At 55.2% G+C, this 21,416-nt stretch overlaps 1 protein-coding gene across 2 annotated transcripts; it reads right to left on the minus strand.

Moving 5' to 3' along the window:
* Positions 1 to 2,000: 2,000 nt before the first annotated feature.
* On the minus strand, positions 2,001 to 14,401 carry JRK (Jrk helix-turn-helix protein). Of its 2 annotated transcripts, XM_033202164.1 has the most exons (3): positions 14,326 to 14,401; positions 8,973 to 11,004; positions 2,001 to 3,456 (listed from the first exon to the last, which is right to left on the minus strand). In XM_033202164.1, exons 2-3 carry the CDS (start codon positions 10,551 to 10,553, stop codon positions 3,367 to 3,369), a joined length of 1,671 nt encoding a protein of 556 aa, XP_033058055.1. In that variant the 5' UTR covers positions 10,554 to 11,004; positions 14,326 to 14,401; the 3' UTR covers positions 2,001 to 3,366. The 2 variants fall into 2 exon arrangements, with proteins under 2 accessions (XP_033058055.1, XP_033058054.1); XM_033202163.1 differs by having other exon boundaries at positions 2,001 to 11,004.
* Positions 14,402 to 21,416: the final 7,015 nt, after the last annotated feature.

Below are 21,416 nucleotides of genomic sequence, written 5' to 3' on the forward strand. Positions count from 1 at the left end.
GGGTCTTGTTCTATCACCCAGGCTGAAATGCATTGGCACTATCACAGCTCACTGCAGCCTTGACCTCCCAGGCTCAAGCAATCCTCCCACCTCAGCCTCCTGAGTAGCTAGGACTACAGGTGTGTGCCACCATGCTGGCTAATTAAAAAAAAAAAAAAAATTATAAATACAAGTTCTTACTATGTTGTCCCAGGCTGGTTTCAAATTCCTGGACTCAGATGATCTTCCTGCCTCAGCCTCCCAAAGTGCTGAGATTACAGGAGTGAGTCACTGAGTCAAGCTGGTTTTTTTTTTTTTTTAATACAAAACATATAATTTCTACCTTCTTAATCTCCATTTGAGGCAATACTGGCTCACATCTTCCTTTAGTTTTACCCCCTTCAGTTCTTTAATCATAATGTCCTTTAGTTCTTAGAACGCATTTATGATGGCCACTTTGAAACCTTTTTCTTTTAAATCCAGCATCTTGCTCTACATAGGCAGTTTCTATTACCTGCCTTTTCCCCCAGTGTATGGGCCATACTTTCCTGTTTCTTTGCATGCCTCATAATTACCTGTTGAAGAATGGACATCTTAGGTAACCATTGTAGCAATTCTGGATACTAGCCAGCCCAATCTTGGACTATTTTCCTGCTTTCTTTGCTTAGGGACCAGCTAGACTATTTTAGTGGCATTTCCCACCCTACATCCCAGAGCCTCTGACTGCATCTCAGTTTTTCTCCTCAGGGGCACCGTCTTGGTTATGCCCTCAGTCACCCTGGATGACAGTGGTTTGAAAGTGTTGCAAAGTGCTTTGTTTTCCCTGACCACACCCAGCTGTTAAGCTCCACTAATGGTCAGCTGATGGCTCCACTGTTTTGAATGCTGCCCTGGACATAAATTGCTTCGCAGGTCAATCCAATCAAATTTGGGCTCCTTTGAAGGGATAGTTCCTGTAGTTAGTGTTTGTGACACTTATATGACCCCTAGCCAGACAATATTTTTGGCACAGATCTCCAATAAATCTACTGATTGACCACAGTTGCCTTTCTCCATCACTTCCACCGTTTTTGAGAGCACCCTTAGGCTGGAACTTCACACTCTTACAAATGCAGCTCCTGTGGGGAGGAATGTGGAGCTCCCTCTTCTATGGCCTGCTTCTCCAGTGGCTCTGCTGTTTGGGGTAGGGACAATGTTGTATCTCTCCCTAACTTTGAGAGCTGAGCATTTGATGGGAGGGGAGTCAGCAATCCCAGGTTTTCTGGGCTTGCCTCTCAGTATGGAACCCCCACTCTACAGGTGAGGCCCACTAAGGGTTGTTGCCTGCCTCCATCCCTCACACATTAAGCTCACCTCATAAATCCGCCCTGTGCCCAGCCCTGCCATAAGGCAGTTCTCCAACATTATGTCTCTGTGGAAGCCTCTGGGGAGGGCTTAGGAATTGCCAGCTCCTCTGGTAAAGTCACTGCCACATCCACGAAGCCCACAGAACTGCCTGGACCTGAAGCAGGCTGGAACCTCTGCTCTCTCCTTACAGTGATGGGGGGAGATCAGACATAATTGCTGGAGAAGGCATGAAGGCACAAGGCCTGGGCCGACTTGCACTGCTAGATGAGTCCTATACTCACTCACCCATCCTCTACAACCATGCTACCCAAACCTTTTTTTTTTTTTTTTTTTTTTTTTGTATTTTTAGTAGAGACGGGGTTTCACCTTGTTAGCCAGGATGGTCTCGATCTCCTGACCTCGTGATCCGCCCGTCTCGGCCTCCCAAAGTGCTGGGATTACAGGCTTGAGCCACCGCGCCCGGCCCCAAACCTTTTATAACTAGTTGTACTCATATGACTGGGACCTGGCTCAAGGGACATGAGCAGAAATGGTGTGCTTTCTGGAGGCAGACACAGTGGAGGGGACTGGAGCAGGTATCCTGTAACATCTTCAACCCTGTGGATCCCTTCATGAAACACACATGGCATATCTTGGTCTGTTTGCAAGGTTATAAAGTAACACCTGAGGCTGAGTAATTTATAAAGAAAAGAGGTTTATTTGGCTCACAGTTCTGTAGGCTGTACAAGCAGCATGGTGCCAGCATTTGCTTCTGGTGGGGAATTCAGGGAGCTTCCACTCATGATGGAAGGCAAAGGGAAGCAGCATTACATAGCAAGAGGAAGAAGGGAGGGAGGTGCCAGGCTCTCTTTAACAAACAGTTCTCATAGAAACTAATCAAGTGAGAACTCATTTGTTACCACAAAGATGGCACCAGGCTATTAACGAAGGATCCATCCCGATAACAGGAACATCTCCCATCAGGCCCCGCCTTCAACACTGGGGATCGAATTTCCATATACGATTAGAAAGGGACAAACATCCAGACTGCATCATGGCAGACGGAGCCTGGCTCTGCCAGACAGTTGAGCTGTCTCATCAGCCCCAATTTCCCTTCTCAACTAGTATGTGTGCAAGAACTAAACTGCTATCTTGTGTACGCAACTCCAGGGTCCCTCTGTTATTGGCACTGGGCAGGGCAGAGTGAGAATCCCCCAGGCCCTGGCCACGAGGTGCTCTGTATCTATCACCACTGTCCGGGTCATGGTGGGCAGTGTGGGTCTGCCTCCCCTTCTAGACCAGGTGAACCTTCATGATATGTGCATGTTTTACTCATCCGAAGTCCCCCAGGGCCCTGGCCCATGACTGGAACTGAGGAGTCGAGGGCAATGGCAGAACGCCTGGACCTGCAGCAGGCTGGAACCTCTGTTCTCCCCTTACTGCCTGTCTCAGTTTGGATTGCTATAACAAAATACCACAAGCTAAGTGGTTTAAACAACAGAAATTAGTTTCTCACAGATCTGGGGACTGAAAGTCCGATATCAAAGGCACTGGCAGTCTGGCGTCTGCTGAAGGCTCTTTCTGATTTGCAGATGGCAGTTTTCTATTTTATTTCTTTTTTTCTAGCGATAAGAATGCCTAGGCTGGTCTCGAACTCCTGGACTCAAAGCAATCCTAATGCCTTGGCCTTCCAGTGCTGGGATTACAGGCATCCGCCACTGTACCCAGCTTGAAAGACGGCAATTTTCTCGTATGATCACACAGCAGAAAGAGACCTCGCTCTAGTTCCTTCCTTTCAAGGACTCAATCTCATCGGGGAGCCCCACCCTCATGACCTCACCTAAGCCTAGTCACCTCCTAAAGGCCCCACCTCCTAATACCACCCTACTGGGGGTCAGGGTTTCAACACATAAACTTTGGGGGGAACACAAACATGCAGTCCTTAATACCATCATTACGGAGATGGAGGCCACACACCTACCAACACCCACGCCCTCAAGGGCACTGGTGGGGATGGAGGGGTCTTACCCAGCACTGCCATGAGGCAGAAGTTCTCCGACATTATGTCTCTGTAGAGGCCTCCGGGCAGCACTTAGGAATTGCCAGCTCCTCTGGTGAGGTCACTACCACATCCTCAAGGCCCACAGTCTCCTGAAACAACAGAACTTTGCTGCTTCGTGGAGGAGCGTCGGTATGTCCACACCATAGGGGTGTGGTCACTTCCCTCTGCCAGGGAGAATGGGGAGGGAGAACAGGATTCCTAGTGTATTTATTCTCTTCAGAACTGACAGCCCATCAAGGTACAATGAAATAGAAAAAGGCTGGCCAGGTGCCAAGTCCTGGCTCAAGCATGGCAGCTCCTTCCACTGAGCCTCATGGCCACCCCAGAGGACAGGCCTTCCTTTTACACACATCAGAAATAGGGAACCCAAGACCTCGAGAGGGGAAATGGGCCCAGGGACATGCCTTGGCTTGGGGTGGCTTAGGACCAGCACAAGACACCTGACCCCAGAGCAGACCATGCTCTGACACTGGGCAACACATTCCCTGCTCTGGACCTCCGTTCCTTTGGCTGTTAAGGAGGCCCAACAATCCTGGCCTGTGTGGGACGGGACTGCCTGCAGACATAGAGGGCCTTTGAGCACCTCCTATCTCGCCTCCCAGCCAGCCTGGGTGTGGAGATGGCCATGCTGACAGGTTTCCTGAGAGAGGGCCCAGCCATGGCCAGTGGGCCTCCCAGGATTGGCCCCTGGGTGCAGGGCCTGAGCAGGGAGGCCATCCTGCTGCCCTTGAGACCAGGACCCAGCAGGGGCCATGCCCAGATTCAATGGCTCAGGACCACCACGGAACTGAAATGAGGTTCAAGGCCTCACACAAGAGTGGCCCCTAAAAAGGCTGGTAAAGGAGTGTTTTCACCTCTGTTTACAGTTGAGGGCACTGCTCAAGGTCATGCAGCTGGTGAATGGCAGGGAGTGAGCAGTGAACATGAGGCTGGTCACCAGGAGCAGGTAGCCGTGGGTCTCCCTCTGCCCTCAGCAACTTCACACCTGCCCCTCCCTGGGCCCCAGTCTCATATCTAAACAGGAGTGACCCCACCTCATTTCATGGTATCACCACTGCCCTGCAAGGGAAACAACAGATGTGTAAGGTCTCAGGGTCCATGTGTGGAAGCAGACACCAGAGCCGAGTCCACACGGGCAAAGGAGCGGGCATGCAGGGCCGGGAGCTGGGGCTCACCTGGGAGGTGGCTGGGGGTGGCTGCAGCTCCTGGCCCTGCAGACAGCCAGGCCTGGGGTCTACAGGAGCTGGACAGGGAAGAGGACAAACAAGCCCTCACAGGTCCATTCTCCCCAGCCTCCCAGCAGGCCGCTGAGCCCAACGCAGTGCCTGAGAGCTCAGCCCTTGTCAAGGGGAGTCCTCGAACCCAGAGGGGGCAGCGGAACTGCAGAAGCCCTGCCCAGGCCCTGTCTCCCAGCCCACCACCCACCCCTCACAGCTGCCACACCCACCAGCCCGCGACTGTCCACATCCTGACCCCTACCTCATGACCTCCCCGACCCTGATCTCCACACCTGACCCCAAAGCACATTTTATTATTATTTTTATTAGAGATAAGGCCTCTCACTCTGTCACCCAGGCTGGAGTGCAGAGGCCATAACTCACTGCAGCCTTGAACTCCTGGGCTTGGGGATCCTCCTGCCTCGGCCTCCTGAGTAGCTGGGGTGACAGGCAAACACCACTACACCTGGCTCATTTTCTTTTATTTTCTGTAGAGATGGGGTCTCCCTCTGTTGCCCAGGCTGGTTTCAGACTCCTGAACTAACGTGATCCTCCTGCCTTGGCGTTCCAGAGCGCTGGGATTTCAGGCAGAAGCCCCCACCCGCGGCCCCCCATAAGCACATGTATGTGGGGTGAGGTGAGGTCCCTGAGGTGCAGTGTGGATGGGTCTTGATTTGTCCCAAGTTTCACTGCCTTGTGCCACAGCCTCCCAAGAAAAGATGCAGCCTACACCTTCTGCAAATCCCTGTCTCAAACCCTGTCCCTCCAGAAGCACATCCAGCCACTCGGACCCTGAACCTCCTCCAAATGGACTTTAACTGGGGACAACTGATGACAGTCTTCCAACCCCAGGGAGCTGAGGAAGCCATGAGCAGGGGCTGGGACTTCCTTTCTTCCAGTCAACCTACCACTAGCAATCACTCATTCGGCCCGCTGGATAAGAACAGTGGCCTACGGTGTCAGGGGTGGCCCAAGTGGTCTCCATCGCATGCTCAACCATGGCTGAGCACGAATGAAGCATATGAAGTCACGCACAGACGGGCCCAGGGCAAGGTCCGCTCTAGATCCTCCTATGCAGGAGACAGACAACCTTCAGGACAGTGTGCCGGGGGTGCCCACAGAGATCCAGGCTGGCACAGGCAGGACAGGTGTTCCGTAAACCAATCCAAGGTAGAAGCGGCTGAAAGACCACCTACCCATCCCAAGCCCTGAATTCACCATGCCACCCTGAAAGTATGGCCTCTCCTGGGCACCCTGAGGGATGGGAGCTCCCAGAGTGGAGGCTGCCTGTCCCAACTGAGGACAAAGGAGTGCCCTCAGGCCTGAGCCCTCAGGGGCACCACCAGAGAAGAATGTGGTGGTACAAAGAGGTTCATTCTACTAACAGGCTGGAAGCAGCCACGGAGGTCCCAAACCAGATGTCGCAGCACCCACTGCTCCACTAGCCGCTGGAGAACTGAGGCCATGACCTGTACGGGCACTGTGAGAAGACAGGGAGTGGCTCCAGCCTGGTGTGCTCACAGATAAAAGGGAGAGGCATTTAAACGGGACCAGAGACTTTCACGCTCTGCTCTGGCAAGCTCCAGGGCTTCCCAGGGGCCTCAGCAGCCCCAGAAACGGAGTGAGGAGACACAGCCTCACAGGGCTGCGGTGTCTGGTGCAGCGGGGCTCCACCTGAGAGGGCTTGGGGAAAAAGATTCCGAGGCTAAAACATGCAACCACTTGAGCTTCTGAGACTGATCAGGAAGTGAAAACAAAGTGTTCGGAGGAAATAGCAGTCTCCACAAAGTGTTCTGGGGGACAGGATGGAGGCAGGAAGTATGCAGCAGGCAGCTGGGCCCAGCAGCGCAGAGATGAGTAAGCTCTGGGCTCCCTAAAAACCTCACTCTAGGGAGACCTGCAGCAGCAGCAAGCCCAGGTGAGGAGGGGCTGCAGGAGGAGCAGGGCCCAAGTCCCCTGGGTGGCACAAGGGATTCCAGCCACAGGGGCTGTGCTTAGAGTCAGGCTCCAAGCCTTGTTGCAGTTAGTCTGGAAGAGGGACACCCTGAGGACACAGCCACTCACTGGGGACAAACGTCTACTCATGAGCTCAGCACAGTCAGCACAGAAGCAGGTCAAGGGCGGGAAGAGCTCAGGTCCTGAAGAGCTACAGTCTGACAGGGACAAGCCATCTCCAGAGGATTCAGGAGAGCCAGCCAGGAGCTCGGCAGGCCTGCCCTGTGCCCTCCTCAGCTCCACCCACCCAGGATGTCCTGCTGTTTCAGAGCCCTCGAGACATGTTCTAACCTCCTGCGTTGCCTCAAGCAGCTGCAATCCAGCAATCTTGGTTATGAGGCTCTGCTAGGAGTGACACGTGAGCCCAGAAATGGCACGAAGTACACGGATGTGCAGAAGTTCCCCAGACACAGGAAGCAAACAGTGGGGGTGACACCACGAAGGCAACGGGACCCAAATGGAAACAACTAGGACTGTCGTTCAGCACCGAGGTCTTTAGAAACTGTTTGGCTTTTATAACCTTCACACATGCATTCAAAGCGAGAAACACACACTTGCAGGACATGGGTAGGGCTCTGTCAGCAATGACTTTTGCCCCGGGATCTGCAGGGATGTGAAAATACAAGAAACCACAGCGAGCCAAATCCTCTCCCTCATGAGAACAAAGGTTTCAGTGGAATCAACAGCAGACGCTGGAATGCAAACTACGTGCTAACTCTGCCAAATGACATACATTTAAGAGGGGAAAAGAATTCAAGAGCAAAGCACTGAAAATAACATAGCAAGAAAAACCCATTTAGGCCGAGTGCTGGGGCTCACGTCTGTAATCCCAGCACTGTGGAAGGCTGAGGAGGGAGGATCACTTGAGGCCAAGAGTTCAAGACTAGCCTTGACAACACAGTGAGACCCTGTCTCTGCAAAAAAATAAAAAGGTAGGTGTCACGGTGCATGTCTCTAGTCCCAGGTACTCAGGAGGCTGGGGTGGGAGGATCACTCAAGCCAGGGAGGTCGAGGCTGCAGTGACCTGTGATCACATCACTTCACTCCAGCCTGGTCAACACAGTGAGACCCTGCCTCAAGAATAAAAAAAAAGAACAATGCACCTATTTCATGCTCACTCAAAGATGAGGCTAATCACTGTGGACACAGGGCATTTTGGAATCTCAGCTGCAGGAAGCGAGTGCTGCCTGTGAAATGGAGATGCTGCAAAGCAGCTACAGACATGGAGAAAATCACCACATCCTCTTACAACCACGTCTGTGAACACTGACCAGGACAGACAACTCCTCCCCAAAGGTGTTACTAACGTGCTAACAGCCGGGGATAAGAGCACAAATATTGCTGGAAATCTAAGCAACCTGTTTTACTGTTTCCAGTGACTTACGTGCAAACCTAAGACTAATCTTTGAACGCCTGATCAAGACGTATTCATGTAAAGGCCGTAAGTATGAAATTCTGGGCAACATGGCACATTGCACTCTGAGCCAAAATGCCAAAACACCACGCAGGGTCTGTGTCCCCTATCCGGGTGATGAGCAGGGCCTGGTCAGCCACTCCTACTTTCTTCACGGAGAGAAACTCGACCAAGTCAACTCTCTGTGGGGCCCCCACATCCTGGGGCCAGAGCCCACGGGATAGGATCTGCGGGTAACAGAGGATGGTTCCAGAGTCATTCTGCTGAACGAGGCCACGACTGAAGTGAGACGTGCGGCCTCTTCAGCCGAGAGCAGGCCAAGAACTGAGTCCCAGCTCTCGGCCATCGGCCCTCAGGCACCGTGCCCGGGGTCCACCCAACAAGGGGATAGCCGCCAGCCCAGCACATAGAGCCTTCTGAGACGAAGCTTGTCCGGGGCGGTGGGCATGGCCTCCTGTCGGTCTGGAGGACAACTTCTCTCCACATGGACAGACAGACATCTCCACCCTCTGATACTGCAATCATCAGCCAGCACACATGAGGCCAGATCAGCCGAGCGTGGCCCCCATTCCAGCCAGAGTGAGACTCTGGCTTGTTCTAGGCTAGGGTGGACCCTTCCAAAGCATTTCCTCACTTTCGGATGACACGGCAAGTGATAAAACCTGTATCGACAGGAACCTCGGGCAGACTGTCCTGAGCACCCGAGCCACAGCCGTGGGCGACCCGCTCCTGGAAGGGCTCTTGAGTGTCTGCACATGCCCTCCTGCCTCAGGTGGGGTCGGGGCATAGGACCATGCCACTCCAGGGTATGTGGAGAAACAGGGCCGGTGGCCAGGGCAGGGCAGAGAAGCCATCAGTTGTCACCTGCTGTGGATGAGCAGGGCAAGGGAGAGTGAGCCGTGGCCCCGCAGCCACCAGGGCCCTCCTGGAGGGCTTCAACCTTGACCACAGCCCCGAGGGCGCCACACCGCCTCCTCACCTGCTGCTGGCCCCGGAATACGGCACGCAGCGCTCGCAGCTGCCCCACTTCCTGTGCACTGAAGCACCGCTGCCGCTCCGCAAAGCGCAGGACTGCGTCGAAGGCCACGGCTGCCTGTTCCCAGGCAGCCTCCTCACCCTCACCAGGACCTCCTCCACCGTCTTGGTCAGCTTTCGGAGTCTTTTCTGCACCCCACACCACCTCTCCTGGCAACGTGGCAGCAGGGGGTAGTCCCCCTTCTGCCTCCCTTCCTGCTACACCCCAGCTGGTGGCCTGGCGCTGGCGAAGCGGGCCTGGGCAGGAGGAGCCTTCCTTCACAAGCTCCAGGATGTGCGCAAAGGATTTGTTGTGGGGCTTCGCTTGGAAGTGCTCTGCCTCCACCTCCTCCTCAGAGGAGGAGCCTTCAGCAAACACAACGGATGGCCACAGCTTCCTCCAGGCCCGCCTGAAGACGTCACTGGGAATTGCGTTCCAGGCACAGGCCATGCTGAAGATGGCATCGTTCATGTTGTAGCGGGCGTGGGGGCCCTGCAGGGGGGCCGGAGGGTTAATGAAGTTCCTCATGAAGTCTCTCCGAATGCCCTGCTCCATGGGCTGCACCAAGGAGGCCACGCTGGCAGGCAGGAAGATGGTGAAAACATTGCTGGACACCAGCTCGGCCTCCTGCGGGTGAGCCCGGGAGCTGTCCAGCAAGAGAACGGCCTTGCTGTCTTCGGGCAAACCTATGGTTCTGAAGTGCTCTCTCACTGAGGGCACAAAGATATGATGGAACCAATCAGAAAAAATCTCCTTGTCCACCCAGGCGTTCCCCTGGGCCTTATAGGCGACAGGCAGGTGCTGGATGCCTTTGAAAGCCCTGGGGCCGCTGCATTTCCCGATGGCCAAGGGCTTGAGCCTGTGGGAGCCCGTGGCATTGGCACACATCAGCACGGTCAGCCGGTCCTTGCTCTGCTTGAGGCCAGGCACGGCCCCACCTTCGGCAGTGGGATTTGGCAGGCACCGCCAGAAGAGGCCGGTCTCATCAGCGTTGTAAACCTGCTCGGGGCACAGCCCGTGCTCGGCAGCCAAGCTCCTGAAAAACCCACAGAACTGCTCTGCGGCCTGGTGGTCGGCTGCCTGCTTTTCACTGGATGCATCTAGCTTTTTAATGCCGTGTCTGGCCTTAAAGCGCCAAAGCCACCCTCCAGAGAACACACAGGGCTCAGTGAGCTGCATCTGCTCATAGAAGTCCTTGGCCTTCTCGATGAGCATGGGGCCTGACACGGGGACGCCCTCGGAGCGCTTCCCCAGGAACCACTCGTACAGGACGCGGTCCAGGTGCTCCAGCTTGGGCGTGTGCAGCGTGCGCCGCTGCTCCAGTGCCTTGTTGGAGTCCGAGCTGGCGAAGAACCGAAGCAGCTGGGCCTTGTGAGCCCTGATGTCGTAGAGGGTGGACATGCCCACGTTGTACTCCTGCATCAGCGCCTTCCGGCTCTCGCCCTTCTCCAGGCGCGTGCAGATGTCAATCTTCTCCTTCAGCGTCAGCACCACCCTTTTCCGCTTCTCCCCTCCGCTCTTCCCGGCCGCCGGCTTGGAGGCCATGGGGAGGGGTGGCTGGTCCTAGCACTTGCAGGACACACACCTGGCCTGGGCTGCTGCCACTACTCCCCCTCCTCCTGCTCCCCTTCCAGGGCTCCGTCTCTCCCTCTCCACTCTGCCTGCCTGATCCTGAACACAGGCCCCCGTCCGTCTCGGGTTCCCCACTCCACACGCTGCACCTCCTGCCTCAGGTGTCCCTGGTCTTCCAGGCTCCACACACCCAAGCCTTGGTTCCTGGCAGTGCAGTCAGCTGCCAGTTCTCTCTGTGGAGGAGGTGACCCTGTCAGACTCCCCTCTGCTGCTCCACACGACTGGAACCCCGGCCTCAGTGGATACTGTGGTAGCAGCTCCCCTCAAACTGACCAGGTTTGGGGTGGTTGAGATGTTACCGCATCAGCTGCAGGGTGCCTCTCCAGGGTCCACAATGGTATCTCCAGGCACAGCACTTCAGGGGCTGGAAAGCAGAGGGAAGAGAGAGGAAAGTGATGGGGCACGCCCGGGACACACCTGGCATCCTCATGACTCTATCCTCACCGGGATGCTCCAGCTGAAACGCGAGAGCTGTTGAGAAGAGCCACGCAAGCGCTAGCATGCAGTGTGGGAAGAGGGCGGCCCCGGGAGCGGCCCAGCCCTGCCCAGCTCCTGGGTGTGCTGCTCAGGTGGACTCTGCCCCACTCCCACCAGGCAAACTGAAGCCATTCGCTAGGGCTAGAAACGAGACGTGGCTCTCACAGGAGTAGCCCGGCCTTTCCTGGGGAAGCGCTCAGGCAGAAGCCATCAGAGGAAGCCAGGAAGTCCGACGCTGGGCAGACCTGAGAACAAACCTCCCAGCCGCCCGGACCCGGACTAAGCTTCTTGCTGTAACTGCTCGCTGGGCTGCCTGAGCTGGCCATCTTTTCAAATCCCTTATTCCTCCCTGACGAGCAGAGGCAGGGGTGGAGGGATGCAGGGAGGAGGAATTCCTCATTACCCTCCCCGCCGAAGATCTTACAAACCCCATCTGCAGCATGTCTCTAAACTCCTCTCTCTAACACAGAGCCCCAAACTGCCTCTAGAAAACGGGGCATTGGACGTTTCTCTATAAGAGCAGACCTCAAGATCCTCCAAGGGCTAGGAGGTGCTGCCAGTTTCTCAATCACCCTCCGACCTCCCTGACCACACACACTCAGATGCGTCTACCGGGAGCCTCAGCAGACAGACAACTGTGACCACTCCAGGCCTCTTTCAGGGGGCTCTCCTCAAGCTCAGCTCAGGGTACCCTGCCCCAGGCAGCCACACTGGGCCGCCAGTCTTTGAAACCGCAGGCTCTAGTGCTGACCGTCCACCTGACTCCACAACCACGGCAGGGCCGCAGAGCCTGCCAGACACGGACACACACACACAGCCACCCACCCTCACTCACGCATACACGCTCAGAGGACACAGGAACAAGCTAGTCCAGAGCAGGAACTTCTTCAGCATTTGCTAATTTGGGAGGCTCTATGAACAAATGACTAATTCACACCAGAAGCAAATGCCAGGACACCTATGGCCCGCTGGGAGCAAGGGTTCTTCCTGGGCCAGTTGTGTACCCTATGGAAAGCTTTGCTTTTAAGTTTCCTATGCACCTTTGACCAATATGAAGAAAAACAACACAGTCACAGCTCTAATCAAACACATCTTTCTGTTGGAGTTTTGAAGTATCTTCTCACCCTTCTACATAAAGAGGATGTGGGTCATTCTCATCCCTTCTAGGTGGACAATTCTATCCTCTCCTAACAAATCCGCAAACCCCCCCCCACCCCTCCCTACACCTGAGCCCACTGGCAGGGCACAGAGGGCGCACCCCTGTGAGGCCAGGGCAGCCTATGGAGTCAGGGCCTGCAATGCACTTCACCCAGGAAGACACTGGTGAGGGCTGAGAAGCTATGTGCCCCAACGCTGGGCAGCTGAGCTGGCCGGCTCAGTGTGGCGTGCATGCCATGGGCAGGCCTGGGGTCTCCCTCCCCTCCCTCCTCCGCAGGCCAGCAGGACTTGAGGATGGACTCCTGGAGCTCCTCCCTCCCTCCCGCGCCCTTGCCATTGCCGCTTCTGCCAACTCCATGCAGAGCGTGTGCTGGAGTGCAGAAACGCGGCCCTTTGAGGCCAGAGCTCAAGAGAAATGAGAAGTGCAATCAAACGCAGCAAAAGCTTCAAAGACAAATTCTAGGCTTGTTGGCCGCCACCTCTGGATGAGTCCTGTCCTCTTCCGGAGTCAGTTTCCTGGTCTGCAAAATGTGGGCTGGTCCCTTAAGGATCCTGCATTGTTCACTGAGGGTGACGGTGTGACGTGTGTGTGGTCTGGCACAGCACAGTGAGCTACGTGCATCTCACCGTGGGGAACAGGAAGGCAAGGCCACAATCCACCCTCGAGATTTTTAATATGAATCCGCTGCAGAAAAACTGGGGGAGACACGGAATCCCACAGCAGCTTGTGAGACCTGGGGCCTGGGATGCCGGGAAAAGCTTCCTGGAGGAGACTCAGCACCAGACACGAGCTCTTTGTGGACACGTCTCCATGCCTGAAGAGCAGGGGCGGCAGGATGACACAAAGTGGCTGAATTCGTTTCATAAGGAATCTCTGAATTTTAATTTTAAAGGAAGTTTTTGGTCTTGCAAGTGGGACAGCAGTGTGTTCCAGCACTTTGTGTCATCCTGCCACACCTGCAGGTCACGTATGGAGACGTGTCCACAAGTGGCCCGTGTCTGGTGCTGAGTCTCCTCCAGGAAGCTTTTCCCGGAATCCCAGGCCCGAGTCAGTCCCTCACAAGCTACTGTGGGATTCCGTGTCTCCCCGAAATGAGGGTGGTTTCTTGCCTTGCGACTGGAGAGGAAGCACAGAACCCGGAGGTCACGTGAACACGGGATGAAACATGGCATTCTCCTGTACCCAAGGCACAGACAAGAAACGGGAGGCCGAAGGGCTCAGCGCTGGGGCCGACTCCGTCCTGTGTGAGGGGAAGAAGAGCTGAGAAACGCGGGGGGAAAGCGGGAAAGAACCTTCGCACGGGCATTGTGTGTGCGCGCGCGCGCGTTGGGGATGGGGGGTATGGAGGATATGGAGAAATACTCAAAAAACAAGTCGCATTCTGGGGCCGGGTGAAGAGGTGAACTGGGGGTCAGAAGGGGAGTATGGGACAGAGAAAGATGGGACAGAAAGCCTGGGGTCGTGCGCCCCGCAGAGCGCGCCCGGGCGCCGGCGCCGAGTTCCGCTAGGAGCGCTCCACGCTGGGGGATCCTGGCGCAGAAGACAGCGCTCAGCTACCGGCGAGGCTCGCTTAAAAAGCGCCTCTACCCCAGGGTCCCCGTTTGCGGGCAGAAATTCAGTCTGGGACAAGAGCAAAAACGAAAATGGAGAAAAAGAGAAAAAAAAAGTCTCGGTCTGGTTTTTTAAGGGCAAGCGGATCTCGTGACCAAGCCTCTCTGAAAGTGGAAGCGCAGGAAGGGTCCGGGCTGGGGCGTCAAGGCCAGGCCCGGCGGCGAGGGGTGGGTTCGGCTCGGGGGCCGCGCGCGCAGGCCGCGGGGGTCGCGCGGGAAGCACAGGGCTTCGGGTTCCGAGCGCGGCTCCCGGGAGGGGGCGCTGCCGCCCGCGGCTGGGTCCGGCCCCGAGGCCTCGCGACCAGCCCCGCCCCGCGCGCCCGCCTGCACAGAGTGCGGCTCCCGCCCGCGCCGCCCGCGCCCAGCAGTGACCGGAGTCTGCCCGAGCCCACCCGGCCCGGCCTGGCCGCCCAGCGCCTCAGGCCAGCACCCTACTCACCCTACTCAGCCGGAGCAGCCACCGCCGGCCGGAAGTGCCGGCCACTCAGTTCTCCTCAAGTCCGCGCCTCGTCGCCTTCCCCCAGCTACTTCCGGTACGCTCTAGACAGGCTGGAGGACTCGGCGCTCGGTGGTGTCTGGGAGCCAGACTCCGGCTTTCCCAGAGCTGGGTGGCAACGGAGGGCCTGGGAGGGCAGGAGGCCTGGAGGGCAGGGGAGGAGGCCTGGAGGGGAGGGTAGGAAGCCTGGAGGGGAGGGGAGGAAGCCTGGAGGGGAGGGGAGGAGGCCTGGAGGGGAGGGGGGGAGTGGGAGTCCCAGGGTGGGGGAGGCGTGGGAGGGGAGAAGCGCGGACAGGGAAGGGAGAGGGGAAACGGGGCGGGGGTGGGCCGTGCGACCTGGGCCCGGGCTCCGAGCTGCTCTCTCCATCTGTAGAATGGGCGCAGGGTGTCATGTTCCTTTCATGACGAGCGACCCCTGCGCTGAAGGCGTTGGGGCTCCTGCAGTTCTGGGCAGCCACAGGTGCCTGGCCAGGGTTTCGTGCCGCCCAGCCCAGGACAGCCTTCCCGGTGCAGTTTCTGATGCGGGGAGAGCAGTACTGCCTTCCAGTCACCAGGACCAGTGCTCAGCCCGCCTGCTTGACCCCCTTACTTAGCTGGGGCCCATCCATACCCAATTTAGATGATTCAGATGATGGAATTTGAAACTTTTGAACTGGGTGCGACTTCAGTGAATGTGGACCTGAGTTGATGCTGTGATGAGTCAAGGCTGCGGAGAGCTTTGAGATAGGTGCGTGGGTTTTGCCCATGAGACCTATGCGAATCTTTGGAAACTGGAGGGTGGACTGTGGTGGGCAGAATAATGGCCCTCCAAGGATGTCCACATTCTAACCTCCAGCTCCTGTGAATACATTACTTACATGGCAAAAGGGACGCTGCAAATGCAATGAAGTTAAAATTCTTTTGATGGGGAGATTCTTATGTTTATCAGGGTAAGCCCAGTGTGCAGTCATCCCTGGGTATCCATAGAGGACTGGCTCCAGCACCTCTCAAGGATGCCAAAATCCTTGATGCTCAAATCTCTTACATAAAATGGCTTAGTATTTGCATATAACCTACACACATCTTCCTGTATACTTTAAGTCACCTCTGGATTACTTATAATACCTAATACAATGTAAGCGCTATGTAGATAGTTGTTATACAGTATGGTTTAGGGAATAGTGACAAGAGAAAAGTTTGTACATGTTCAGTACAGACACAGGTTTTTTTTTCCGAATCGTTTGTATCCTTGGTTGTTTCAGTCTGGATGGAGAGCCCACAGGTACAGACAGGAGGGCAGGCGCCATCACAGGGGTTCTTGTGGGCGTGAGGAAGCCAAGTGAGAGGACAATGGTATGAAAGCAGAGAGAAAAGGAAATGTGACAACCAACACGGGTTGGAGTGATGTCCTTCGAAGATGGAGGAAGGGGCCACAAGCCAAGGACTACGAGCGGCTTCTAGAGGCTGGGAGAGACAAGGAATCAAGGCCTCTCCTGGAGCCAACAGAAGGAATGCAGCCTGCCGACCCCTTGATCTTAGCCCGTGACACTCATTGTCCCATTAGACTTCTGACCCCTAGAGCTGTAAGATACAAGTTTGTGTTGTTTTGGATCACCATGTTTATGGTAATTGTTAGGGCAGCAGTAAGAAACAAACACAGATTTGGGTAGCTCACTCCTCCTTTTTCCTTTTTTGAGTCAGGGTCTCTCTGTTGCCCAGGTTGGAGTGCAGTGGTACATTCTCCTCACCGCAGCTCCAACCTCCTGGGCTCAAGGGATCCTCCTGCCTCAGCCCCAGAGTAGCTGGGACTACAAGCATACACCATCTCACCTGTCTTTAATTTTTTGTAGAAACGGGGTCTAGCTGTGCTGCCTAGGCTGGTCTCAAGCTTGTGGACTCAAGTGATCCCAAAGTGCTGGAATTTGAGGCACGAGCCCATGTGCCAGCTCACTCATCCTTAGCTCAGTTGTTCCCTGGGCTCCCAGGCCCCTCCCGCCCTCTGGGTCTTCTCTTCCTCACCCTCCGTTGCTGGTTCCTTACTGACCAGGCCATTCTTTGGCTCTTTTTGTCCAGCCAATCCCCACTCCCTGGGGATCTCCTCTGGTGTCATGCTGTTAAATACCATCCAACACCGGCAACGACCAAATTCATGTCACCTGCCAGGGCCTCTCCCCAGAAATCCAGACTCCTGTGTGCTACCCAATGTCTCTGCTTAGCTTTGATCCTCCAGCCCAGCTTTGCTCCGTCTGCATTGCCCCCACCTTCATGAATGGCAACTCACCTTGCTGTTCACTCAGGCTCAACCTCGACAGTCTCCATCCCTCATATCCAGATCCTCTACCCTCAAAATCCAGTCAGTGTTTGGCCTCTTCTCACTCCCTCCAACTTCCCTCCCCCATCCACACCTCTGTGGTCTTGCCTCCTCCCCAGTCTCCATGTCTGCCCTTACCCCCATGCAGCTATCAACTGCTGCATCACAAACCACCCAAAACTTAGTAGCTTGAAACCAACCGTTTTTATTGCACATGATTGTATGGGGCAGGAATTTGGTCATGCTAGAGTCAGATGTGTTTCACAGAGGAGGAGGCTGAGTCACGGAGCATACCAGCCACATGGCGGGACTAGAACCCAAGGTCACTGGACTGGGGCTCCCATGGCAGGGTCTCCTGAGACAGCAAAGTCCTCCCTTCCTGAGAAGGCTGGCTCCATCCCTGGTGTGACTCTGCTGCTGAAGCAGCATCATTGTCTGGGGTAAATACCTGGGGTTCATCGTCTCATGCCAAGAAGATTAAGGACACGGACTTGTGGATGGCTTAAGGAGCAGAAAGTTTAATAGACAGAAAAAAGGAGAGGAGAGCAGCCCTTTCTTTCGAAAGAGAGACGTCCAAAAGAGAAAAGCCGGCCTGCAGCAGACCCCAGCAGATTTTATAGGCCAACTTGAGGAGGCATTATCTGATTTATGAAGGGCCCACAGGTTGGTATGACTAAGGGTGATATTTACATATGGCGTGGGGAAGGTTGGTCACCCCCACCATAATCTTATTATGCAAATGAGCTTTCTACTTGGCCAGCACCATCTTGCCTGCTCCCTACTGTACACGTGGCTGGCAAAGAGAAGGGAAAATGGAGCTGCCATTTTGATCATGCCTAGTCTCAGGTAGCTTTTTTTTCCTGTTGGCACAACGGCTGGCATTCACCCATGCAAGCTTCCAGCTTGCTTTTCTTATGTCTGCAGCTCGATTTTACAGGCTGCTCTTTATGAGAAAAGAAAATGATTTGGGGGCTGCTTTTCATTAAAAGGAACACCTTACTGAGGACTTCCTTACCCTCACTATCTGCCTAAATAATTTATTTTTAGCTCCTCTATCACCCTCACTTCAGGGACGCGGAATCACGTGGTCTCCCAGGACTTGGACAGTGCTGGTGGGCAGTGGGGATTGGCATGAAACTGGGGCCTGATCCCAAGATGCATCCATTCTGACACTGGGAGGGGTCAGAAAGAAAGGAAGAGAAGGAAGAAAATACACTAGCGTGTAATCACCCAGTGGGTTCGTTTTGACCCCTGGCAAGATAGAACTGATTTATGAAGACAGGGGAAATGCAACAGAGAAAGAGTTTAATTCATGCAGAGCCAGCTGAACGAGAGCTTTATTATTACTCAAATCAGCCTCTCAGAAAATGCGGACGCTAGGGTTTTTCAGGAAGAGTTTGGTGAACCAGGGAATGGGTGCTGCTGGTTGGCTGGGGGTGTGGAAACTGGTACCCCTGTGCACTGAGTTTGCGTCCAGGTGGGGCCACGGGACCAGCTGCTGGGTTGGTGGACCTCGCTAGAGCCACCCAATAGTCATTAGGCATGCAACAACCTGAAACGGCATCTCAAAAGGTCAATCTTAGGATCACAATAGTGATGTTACTTGCAGGAGTAATTGGGGGAGTTGCAAATCTTGTGGCCCCTGGAATAATGGCTAGGAATCATTTAAGTCTACACCTCAGCAGAACTCAGACTCCCTTCATCTTCCTAATGCAATGGTGGCCTTTCATTAGCTTTACAAACATGGCTGAGTTTTGAGAAAGGGCTATTATGCCCAGAAATGACTAAGGGCAGTGTGGAGGTTAAAGGCAAGTTGGGGGTTGGTTAGATCAGATCTCCTTCACTGTCATCATTTTCTCACTGTTATAACTTTTACAAAGGCAGTTTCCAGTGTCTCCTGGGGGCTGGCACTGAGGACTCCCTTCCCCCAGCCATGCCCCAAGTTCACAGAGCAGAGCCCCCAGACCATGCCTGGGCCACTGCACCATTCTCCTTCCCCACTGGCTTCCCCATCTCCACCCACAGTCAGAGTGGCCTTTGACAGGGCTGGTCACTCCCCTGCCCAAACAAGCCTGTGCACTCTGAATACAGCCCAGGTCCTCACTGGGCCACAAGGCCACGCCGGAGCTAACCCCTTACTGTCCTCTCCCAAGCCCACGGGCCGTCCCCCGTGCCTGCTATTCCCTCTGCCTGGAGGTGGGCCTGTACCCAGCAGTGTCCTTTGCTCAGGTTCCGGAGTCCTCAGGTGGAGGCAGTTCCAGCCAGCCCTCCCTCTGGAGGTCTCTGGATGACAGGCCTCCCACAGCAGAGGTGGCTGGGGGTGCTGGTGAGGCTGTGCCCAGCTGGAAGGGAAGGATGTGCCTTGGGTCTCCTCCCCAATCTGAGTTCACTCCAGGAATGGGGAGTGGCACAAGCAGAGGGTGCAGAGCAGTGGGGGCGGATCTGAGGGTCACTGGAGGCCAAGGGGCCTGGCTGGTGGGGCAGGGGTTGGGGCAGTAATCATCTCCACCTTGGCGCCCAGGCAGGAGGGGAGCTGGTTTGAGGCAGGGCCCTGATGGCACCTTTGTGAAAGCCAGGAAAAGGCACCTCGTCTGGGAACGCAGGGGCCCTGGCGGAGTTAGAGATGGGGAGGGCCTGTGGGCCCCACCATGGTGGGCTTGGGGGAAAACGCCTCTGAGGGGCTCCAAGCTGCACAGCCCTCAGGACTTGGTGGCCCCAACACACACCCACATTTACACACATGCTTTTGCTCACACAACACACAACCCGTGCACACACCCACACTCACTCGCATTTACACACATGCCACACACTCGCACATTTGATCCACACACACAGACAAGCATCCTCTCTCACACAGCACACACTCCCATGCCCACATGGTTTGCACATACAACCCCTCACAGTTACATATCACACACACACAGCTTGCAAGTCATGGCCTTAATTTCCAGATCCCAAATGGGGGGGCTTGGCACTGAGTGCCCCCAGCCATCCCATGTGCACCAGCGGGTTTTCCTCCTGATCTGCAAGGGCGTTTTTCCAAAGAAAAGATGCTGCAAACTGACACCAGCATGACTTTGCAAGTGACATGCTATCTTTATTTTTTTTAATTAATGCTGCATGAAATAAAAAAATTTATACACAGGAATGTGTGTTCCAGCATGGGACTGTGTGGGGCTCCCCGAAGGTGGTGGTGGGACTCCCTGCGAGGTAAGTCGGCTCCCAGAAGCCCCAGGGCCTGGTCCAGCTGCCCTGGCCCCAGCCTCATCCCCTGCACTAGGTGGAAGGCAGGATCTCCAGGAAGCACAGCTGATTTAGGCCCATGGCGGTGGGCTGGGTGGGTGGAAGGTCAAGAGCAAACAGGAAAATCTGGAGTCCCAGGAGGCAACTGGCAGAGCAAAGGAAGGGGCCAATGGTGAGTCACACTGAAGCCACACTAGCCATTTTTATTGCACAGGTTCTGTGGGGCAGGAATTTGAGCATGCTAGAGTCAGATGTGTTTCAGAAGAGGACGCTGAGTCATGGGGCATACTAGGCACATGGCAGGACTAGAACCCAGGGCCACTGGATGGGGGCTCCCGAGGCAGGGTTTCCTGGGACAGCAAAGTCCTCCCAGGAAGGCTGGCTCCATCCCTGGTGTGACTGCTTACCACCTCAGGGACATGGGATCATGTGGTCTCCCAGGACTTGGGCAGTGCTGGTACGCAGTGAGGATTGCCATGGAACTGGGGCCTGATCCCCAAGATGCATGGGGCTCCCCCAGGTGCTCCTACCATTGCTTGGGCCTCTTCTCAAAGACCAAGTCCATTCTGGCACTGGGGAGGGATCAGAAAGAGAGGAAAAGAAGGAATAAAATACACTAGCGTGTGATCACCCATTGGGGTCATATTGACCCCTGGCAAGATAGAGCCGATTTATGAAGACAGGGGAATTGCAATAGAGAACGAGTTTAATTCACACAGAGCCAGCTGACCGGAGGACTGGAGTTTTATTATCACTCACATCAGCCTCTCAGCCCCTGTCCGCTGCATGAGGGTCTACAGGGAGCCATGCCTCTTGTGGTAGAACTTCCCAGAAAGGAGAACTGCCAGAAGATCCAGGCTCAGTTTAGGCTCAGGGCCTGCATTCGGGGTATGGCCAAAGTGTGAATGACAGGGTCAAAAATCAGAGGGTGGCCACAGTCAGGGTTCATTCGGTGACCAGGATCAGGGCTCAGTCAGTGGCCAGGGCCAGAGCTCCGGGTGTGTCTAGTCTTAGGACTCAAGGTGGGACCATAACCAGGGCTTGTTAGGTAACCAGGATTAGAATTCAGACTGACCACAGTAAGGGCTCCGTTTTCGGGTGAGGTCAGAACCCAACCTGTGGTTAGGGGTGGGGCTCTAGGAATGTCACAGCCATGGTCTTCCGCATAGGAGCCATGACCATGAGGCCATCCTCAGACCAGCCACACCCTCAGTGCGGCTGATGTTGGGGCCTGTGGATTCTGTGGTGGGGATCCTGTGTGTTGCCCCCTCCTGGGCCTGCACCCACTAGAGGCCAGCAGGACCCCTGAGCTGGAACATGCAGAGATGCCTCCAGACATCACCAAACATTCCCTGGAGGTGCAGTCGCCCACGTGAGAACCACTGCCTTACAGCAGTCACTGTGTATCAAATCAGATCAACAAACACTTACACACCTGTAAATATTTGAGGACAGAAAGTTCCAGGCTGGTACCTTGAATACAGAGACAGATAAGAAA

Source organism: Trachypithecus francoisi, unplaced genomic scaffold, assembly GCF_009764315.1.
Source record: "Trachypithecus francoisi isolate TF-2019V2 unplaced genomic scaffold, Tfra_2.0 Lachesis_group7, whole genome shotgun sequence".
Classification (NCBI taxonomy): Eukaryota; Metazoa; Chordata; class Mammalia; order Primates; family Cercopithecidae; genus Trachypithecus; species Trachypithecus francoisi.